The 8753-nt window shown below is 40.8% G+C and overlaps 2 protein-coding genes across 2 annotated transcripts; one reads left to right on the forward strand and one right to left on the reverse strand.

Moving 5' to 3' along the window:
* The first annotated feature begins 233 nt into the window (after positions 1-233).
* Positions 234-1238, forward strand: LOC102751485 (olfactory receptor 6C4). Its single transcript, XM_006777816.1, has one exon. The coding sequence runs from the start codon at positions 252-254 to the stop codon at positions 1179-1181; it is 930 nt and encodes a 309-aa protein (XP_006777879.1). The 5' UTR covers positions 234-251; the 3' UTR covers positions 1182-1238.
* A 5825-nt stretch (positions 1239-7063) lies between these two features.
* LOC102751777 (olfactory receptor 6C2-like) lies at positions 7064-7996 on the reverse strand. The gene has a single exon (XM_006777817.2). It carries the CDS (start codon positions 7994-7996, stop codon positions 7064-7066), a length of 933 nt encoding a protein of 310 aa, XP_006777880.1.
* Positions 7997-8753: the final 757 nt, after the last annotated feature.

Here is an 8753-nt window from a genome sequence, read left to right on the forward strand (position 1 = left end):
TGTTAAGAGTGCAGCAATAGATGGACTTAAAAAACTATAAGACTTAGAAAAAGGTCACTTCTGTAGAAGACCTGGGGCTTCCATGGAGTCTAGTCCAGTTCAATGGGACACTGGCCTGAGCCAATTGGATGGAGAGTAATTAATATATGACCTGATTCTATTAGTTACAGTCAGCTTTATCTCTCCCACCCTGAGAAAATTCAGTTTTCATCATTCTCATCTTTTTTCTTTAGATCTACTGAAGGTCAACAATGAAAAACAGGACCATGTTTACTGAGTTTATTCTGTTCGGCCTCACAAATCAACCTGAGATCCAGGTCATGATATTCGCCTTTATGCTCCTCACATACATGCTAAGTGTTCTAGGAAATCTGACCATCATCATACTCACACTGGTAGACCCACACCTCCAGACCCCCATGTATTTCTTCCTCCGGAATTTCTCTGTCTTAGAAATTTCCTTCACATCCATTTTTACTCCCAGATTTCTGATCAGCATGACAACAGGAAATAAAGAAATCAGCTTTGCTGGATGCTTAATTCAATACTTTTTTGCAATATTTCTTGGGGCAACAGAGTTTTACCTCCTGGCCTCTATGTCCTATGATCGCTATGTGGCCATATGCAAACCCCTGCATTACCTGACCCTTATGAGCAGCAGAGTCTGCATACTACTCGTGTTTTGCTCCTGGCTGGGGGGACTCCTAGCTATCTTACCCCCAATCTTCCTGATGAGCCAGGTGGATTTCTGTGCCTCCAATGTGCTGAATCACTATTACTGTGACTACGGGCCCCTCCTGGAGCTTGCCTGCTCAGATACAAGTCTCTTAGAACTGGTGGTTATCTTCGTGGCTGCTGTGACTCTGGTGGTTACGCTCGTACTGGTGACACTTTCTTATACATATATTATTAGGACCATTCTGAGGATCCCTTCTGCCCAACAGAGGACAAAGGCTTTTTCCACTTGTTCCTCTCACTTGATTGTCATCTCCCTCTCTTATGGCAGCTGCATGTTTATGTACATTAATCCCTCTGCAAAAGAAGTAGGTGCTTTCAACAAAGGAATAGCTGTGCTGATCACTTCAGTTACTCCCTTGTTAAACCCCTTCATTTACACTCTAAGAAATCAGCAAGTGAAGAAGGCATTCAAGAACACCATCAGAAAGATTGTGAAACTTTAAAAAAAGGATATATTTTAATGTATTGAGTGGACCATATTTTAAGTGCTGAACTGGCCTTTGAAGGTAAAAAGATGAAAGGCATTTCTCTAATTTCAAGGAATCTATAGTATAGTGAGATAGAAAGGTTTTTGAACTGTCAATTTATGTAATTGGTTTATTTTTAAAATAAAATAGCATGGTAAGTGTTATTAGAGAAGGATGAATGAGAATTTATAGAAAACAATTGGAGAAATTAACTGTTTTCCAGAAATGACTTGACATATAAGAAGAAAAGCATATTACTTATTTAGGAGAATTGGAAGATATGATTTTGAGTGAAAGAGAGGCCAAATCATGAAGGTATTCAATTACTAACTATAGAGTTACTTGAACTTTGGTGAATCAAGAGACGTTTTAAGAAAGGAAGTTATATTATCAGCAATGTCTTGAAGGAAATCTAGCATTGATATTGCTCTTCATCGTAGAGCCTTGGAGACTATGCTTCTAAGTGTCAACAATGACTCTCCTCCCCTTTTTCTCTTATTTTCCAACTGCAGCCATTACAACTTCCACCTTTCCATAAAGGAAGAGTTTCTTAAAGGATGTACATTCACTCCATTTTTCTCCAAATGAGGCAAAAATAATCAAGATTTTTGTTTTGTCAACTCACATTTATTTTTCTAGAAGTTATGTTTAAAAGAGGTTTCTAGAGGCAAGGTTAGAAGACTTTCACAGACCCTAAAAGGATGTATTGTTGCTTTTCTTAGATGATATCTTTTTAAGTTAATAGGTGATATCTCCCATTCTCTCTTTTTGGTAGTTTCTAGTGATTTTTTTGTTAATTGCGATTTTATTTTTATCTTCTTGCCTCCTTTTGTTGGATATTAGAAAGCACAAAATCTGTGATGTGGCTCCATTCTTTTGACTTTTCCCCAAATTTTTGCTTTTGTTTTTAAAATAAGTGTTTCATAAAGTGAAAAAAATATGATATCAATGCAGTTTTATATCTAGAATGTTCCAAATTATGTGTCTTAACCACCAACTAGGAATAGACTATCCTACCAAGAACTCCACACATGGATCAGTGTAGCAATTTACATTTGAATAAGTGGTGGAAGGGGCTCAATTTCAATGGAACCAGGAATATTTTGGAAATCTGAGTACTTGCACATAGTTTAATAATATCCTAATGCACTGTGGAATGCTGATTACTGTTTGGGGTACAAGTGGAATATCATCTGGTGCATTATCATGCTTTGTATGTAGTAATAATGTTGAGTGGGCTGCCATCAACAGCATGTGCCCTGGATATCTCTGAGAATGCTGAGGTAAGAAAGAAAATTATTTGGTGTAAGCCAAATTTTAAGAACACTAACCAGGGCTTTACCCAGCCTTTACAATATAAGAATTTAGAAATTAATTTGAGAAGGAACGTATCTCCTTCTAAATGAGCTTGCCCAAGAAAAATATGGCATGCTTTTATGAAACTAATCATTGAAGCTGGCTTATGTTAATACACGCTTGGACCATAATGTGAGGTATAGATAATTAAAGGAATATAATTACTGATTCTGCAGCTGAGCTGTTGGAAGGTTCAAGGCCTAAATGTATAAGTTGGTGGGTTTTATTCACCCTATTATAACTGTGGACAAGGATCAAAAGAAACAGTTTTACCTGCCTAGTATTCTGAGGACAATATCCAAGCAGTGCTAGAGTAAGGAGATAAAAACAGTGGCTGCTCTGCTACTCTTGGGGCATCATTTTTCTATTCTCTCTCCCTAAGCCCTCAGAGGCTGTGGACTTATGGGCTATAAATCTAAACAGTTAGTCTTGTCCCAATGCTGCTTCTTACAATAAAATGAAATTCAAAAGATAAAGAGAGAATTTTTTAAGAAGGCAAGTAAGATAAGAGCAGTTCTATATTGACTTGAGCTCTCTGTGCTGAGGATCATCTTTTTTATTTCTTTAAATTCATTCAGAACATCACAAAATAGGGCTTAAGCTTCTGTCCATACACAGTACTGGAGAGTATAGCTTAAGATATGCAGAGGTCATGAGTTCAGAATCCTAAATAACCACCCATCTGGAAAATATATATGGGGGTGGGGGGATAGAGGTAACACACCAGACCACCAGTCTTCCAAAGGAAGACTTACAGAAAAAACAGCAAGAATATAAAATAAATATAATTTCCTCAAAGATATAAGAATAATACTGAAAAAAATGATTAACAAAACATTATAAAAATAACTAGGTAAAAAATACTAGGTAAAAAGCATAATAAATGAAATAAAAATAAAACAGATGAAAATGATACCAGGAGAGTTAGAATCAAGATGGTGAAGATGTGGGAACTCTGGTAAACAGTTGGTGGAAATGTAAATTGGTGCAGCCATGATGGAAAATAGTATGGAAGTATACACTGAGTGGCCAGATTATTATGACCAGCCAGATTATTATGACCACCACCTTCAGTACTTCATTGACACTTCCAAAAATACTGAATATTGAAAACTTTCTAAGCAAATACTCTCAAGGTTTTATTATTATTATTATTATTATTTGCATTACTAATTCACTTCATTGTACTGATGGTGTGGTCATAATAATCTGGCCACTCAGTGTATAGCTATACTAATAAAAGGGTAAATGCTAATTAGACTGGACAGACCAGACGTCTTCCAGACGTCCTTCCGGACAAAGTTGCAGCGGCTATGAGGGCAAAGGGCAGCTAGAAGTGCCAGCAGCAGCAGGATGATGGGAGCCGCACCTTCCCTTGATCAGCCCTGTCGCCTCCGCAGAGGGAGGCCAAACTGCAGCTTGCCGAGTATGGACGCTATAAAACTCCTCAGGGTAGGACATCCCCTGAGGGCTCCCAGACTGTGAAAGGGGTCAGGCTGGGCTAAGGGAGCCTTCCCCCCACCCCCCCAGTGCTTGAATTTTTGTGTACCAGGCCTCTAATCCTATCCAACAAAGAGGGAATATGCTAATTCACCATCATGCCCTCAGAAGATGGCAGTGCCCACAGCCACAAGATGGTGGTGCCCAATCCTCTCAGCCCCGCCAGGGGGCAGCAGGCACCATGCGCCTCATCCAGCCAGAGTCCCCCAGTCCCCTCAGCCCCACCTCATCCAGCCCCGCAGCATCCAGCCCCATCCAGCCTCAGTCCCCTAGTCGCCTCAGCCTCACCTCATCCAGCCAGAGTCCCCCAGTACCCTCAGCCCCGCCTCACCCAGTCCCCGCAGCATCCAGCCCCATCCAGCCTCAGTCCCCCAGTACCCTTGGCCCCACAGGGGAAGGCACTTGGGGGCAATCGGGCCAGCAGGAGAGGGCAGTTTGGGATGATCATGCCAGCAGGGGAGCAGTTATGCGTCAATCAGGCAGGCAGGGGAGCGGTTAAGGGGCAATCAGGCTGGCAGGCAGAGTGGTTAGGGGCAATCAGGCAGTCAGGCAGGCCGAGTGGTTAGGAGCCAGCAGTCCCGGATTGTGAGAGTGATGTGTCCAACTTCTGGTTGGGCCCAATCCCTCAGGGACATCCCCTGAGGGGTCCAAAATTGGAGAGTGTGCAGGCTGGGCTGAGGGACACCCCCATGCACAAATTTCATGCACTGGGCCTCTAGTATCCTATATAATAAAGCAGTAATATGCAAATTGACCATCACTCCAACATACAAGATGGCCACCCCCATGTGGTCATGGCTGCCCCATGTGGACACAAGATGGCCACCACAAGATGGCCAGCATGGGAGGGCAGTTGGTTGGGACTAGGCCTGCAGGGGAGGGCAGTGGGGTAACTAGGCCAGCAGAGGAGAGCAGTTAGGGGCGACCAGGCCAGCAGGGAGGGCAGTTGGGAGCAATCAGGCCGGCAGGGGAGCGCTTAGTCATCAATCAGGTTTGCAGGGAAGTGGTTAGGGGGTGATCAGGCTGGCAGGCAGAAGCAGTTAGGGGCAATCAGGCAGGCAGGCAGGCGAGCATTTGGGAGCCAGCAGTCCTGGATTGTGAGAGGGATGTCCAACTGCCCATTTACCCCCGATCCTAAATGGGCAGTCGGACATCCCTCAAGGGGTCCGAGATTGTAGAGGGTGCAGGCTGGGCTGAGGGACACACACACACACACACACCACACACACACACACACACACACACGTGCACAAATTTCGTGCACCAGGCCTCTACTATATATATAATAGAACCTCCAAATGTTGTTTTGAGAATTAGCAATAATATAAAAAATTTCAAACACTTAACAGTTGACTGAAAACTATCTGTCTTAGTCAATTGAGAATCCCTCCATTACATATATTTCCTCCAGACTTCTATAATTCTCATGATATTCTTTGAAAATGCAAATATTTTCATTGGGCTGAAATTAGTTTTGATCCATTATTTTTATATCTGAGTTTTAAAGTTTTCTAAAGTTTTCAGTTAACACTCTTTGAAATATGCCATACATACAAAAAGAAAAAAACTCAAATTCTACAGTTTGAAGATTTTTCATACAGACCTCTCAAATGTGCAGTATGGTTTCGGCAGCCTTTTGAGACCACCAAGTGTTCTGCTGGTTCCCTGGTAGCCCACTTCCCAGGCAAAGCACTTTCCCTGTATCTTAGTGTTGAATATCTATTGCTGTGTAATATATCACCCCAAATTTTAGTCAATAAAACAATTTTCTATCACTCATAGTTCCAGGAGCTGACAGGGTAGCTGAATGGTTCTCACGTGAGTCTTTCATTTAGTTGCAACAGTGGTGACTGGATTTGAAATCATGTCAAGGCTCAACTGAGCTGATGTTCAAGATGGTTTTTTTAGTCACAGCTCACCACAGCTGAGGTGGCTATGGAAGACGGGGGCTGACCAAGTAGCTCTCTCTACCAGCTTCTCAGCAAGCTAACTTGGCATTGCAGGCAATGTCAGGGTATTTGAACTTCCCACACGACTCCTGGATTCCTTCAGATCATATATTCCAAAAAAAGAAAATGGAAGCTATAAAACTCCAATTACTTAATCTCTGAGGTAACACAACTTCACTTCTACCACATCCTAAAACCAAGTCATAGAGCCAGTCAAGATTAAAGGGGAGATGAAAGAAAATGCATCTTCTGAATGGGAAAATTAACAAAGAATTTGCCATTATCTTTAGTCCACTACAGTCATGAATCTGAAAAAGCCCTCAAGCACAAAGCAGATATTTACAGTAAGTTCGTCTTTCCATAGTTCTACACTTCAAAATCTCAGCTCCTCTATTCCTCATTCTTTTACCACAATCTGGTGTCTTTAAGCCAATGGTTTTTGTGTTTGACTTGACTTTGCAAGTCAAGTTGTATTTGGAACAATTACTCAAGAAAGGAAGTCTATCAATTATCATTAAAGACTATTTGGTTATATTTTTATGTTAACAAGTTTTGCATGTGTTTTAATAAGTTTAGATTTAAAGAGGCAAGAAATATTAGTACATTATAATTTGTGCAAATCCACATATTTATTGTAAGGCAGCATAAATAAGGCAGAGTTAAAGATAAATGCAGCTTAATATTCCCTAAAAAGCAATGTTTTACATTCCTGTAAAGAGAAAGCACTTTAAAAGAGGCTATGTTGAAAGGAGGGGAAAGTAATAACATGAACAGATTAGATTCAACCCATAAGACTAATAACTAATGCATATATAAGAAGACTAAAGAGAGTTGATTGAAATGTAAATTAGGAAAACACAGTAGTTTCAGAGAGTAAAGAAATATCCATTTGCCTGATGCTGGGTGCCTCACAATTTTTTCCCTATATTTTCTTCTTAACTCTCTTTATTGCTCCTTAACCTTATGAGACTGCACAGCTCCCATGGCTCAATTTCCATCCATATGTTGATAACTTATTTTTGTTTTAAATTAAATTCTCACTATGAGAATTTACTATTTCTTTAAAAGAAATGCAAGTCTTTTGAGAGTGTCATGGAAAGACTGCTTTACTTGTTTATTTCTCAGGGTATAAATGAAAGGGTTCAACAAAGGAGCAACAGATGTAAGCAGAGAAACTGCCTTATTAATGGCCACTTCATCCTTAGCTGAAGGTTTGATATACATAAAAATGCAGCTGCCATAGGTGATGGAAACCACAATCATGTGGGAAGAACAGGTAGAAAAGGCTTTTTTCTTCTGCTGGGCAGAGGGCAATCTTAGAATCATCCTAATGATGTGTATGTAGGACAGAATTACGCACATAAGGGTCATTATGAAGGTCAACACGGCACAGAATATCACAAGCTGCTCTATGAACCACGTATCTGAACATGAATTCTTCAGTATTGGAGAAGCATCACAGCAAAAATGATCAATAACAAAATCACAGAATTCCAGACGGAGGCTCAGTCCAAGGGGCGGGAGGATAATCAATAAGCCAGACACCCAACAACACAGAATGAGGTTTCTGCAGACTCTGCTGTTCATGATGGTCGCATAATGCAGGGGTTTGCAGATGGCCACATAGCGGTCATAGGACATCAAAGCCAAGAGAAAAAATTCTGTAGCTCCAAAGAGGACAATGAAAAATATTTGGCTGAAGCAGGCTTTGATGGTGATGGTTTTGTCCCCACTGGATATGCTATACAAGTATGTGGGGACACAGGCAGTTGTGAATGAGATTTCTAAGAAAGAGAAATTTTGAAGGAAAGAATACATAGCTCTTTTTAAATGAGAATCCACCAAGATGAGAGAAATTATGGTCAGATTCCCAATGACACTTAACGTATATGTTATAAACAGAAAGATGAAAACTAAAATCTCTAGTTGTGGGTCATTCGTCAAACCCAGAATGATGAACATTGTGATTGCTGAATGGTTTCGCATCACTGACTTCGTACTATTGCCGGTCTTCGCTAAAAGTCAAAGAAGTTGGACCTGAGGAGCAATATCAAAATATGACAGAATTTGACAGTTTATCAATACAAAGCAAACTCAATCACATTCATTTCCTTCTGTAACTTGATAATCAGGTTTTGATGAGGTAATTTCCTCAACACCACTGAAATGTACCACAGGAAAGCTGAGCTTATGTGAAGTTTCTCTTGAAAATGATTGCTACTGAAATAGTTTTAAATATTTCAGGATCTCTGAATTCACAGCACTATTTCCAATCAATTTTTTCTTAAGTTCACTTTGGTTGGGATTTCTCCTATATAGGTCAAGAGTTAACCCCTCTTGCCCTAACTGGTTTGGCTCAGTGAATACAGCATCGGCCTGCGGACTGAGAGGTCCCAGGTTCGATTCCAGTCAAGGGCATGTACCTTGGTTGCGGGCACATCCCCAGTAGGGGGTGTGCAGGAGGCAGCTGATCGATGTTTCTCTCTCATCCCTCTCCCTTCCTCTCTGTAAAAAATAAATAAAATATATTTTTTTAAAGAAGTTAACCCCTCTTACTATGACCAGTGTGGCTCAGTTGGTTGGAGTGTCATCCTGTACACCAAAAGGTGGTTCAATTCCAGTCACGGCACATACCCAGGTTGCAGGTTTGATCCCCAGTTAGGAAAGGCAGCCGATTGATATTTTTCTCTCACGTCGATGTTTTTCTCTTTCTCTCTCTCCCTTGCCCTTCCTCTCTCTCTAA

The sequence above is a fragment of the Myotis davidii genome, unplaced genomic scaffold (assembly GCF_000327345.1).
Source record: "Myotis davidii unplaced genomic scaffold, ASM32734v1 scaffold509, whole genome shotgun sequence".
In the NCBI taxonomy this organism is placed as follows: domain Eukaryota; kingdom Metazoa; phylum Chordata; class Mammalia; order Chiroptera; family Vespertilionidae; genus Myotis; species Myotis davidii.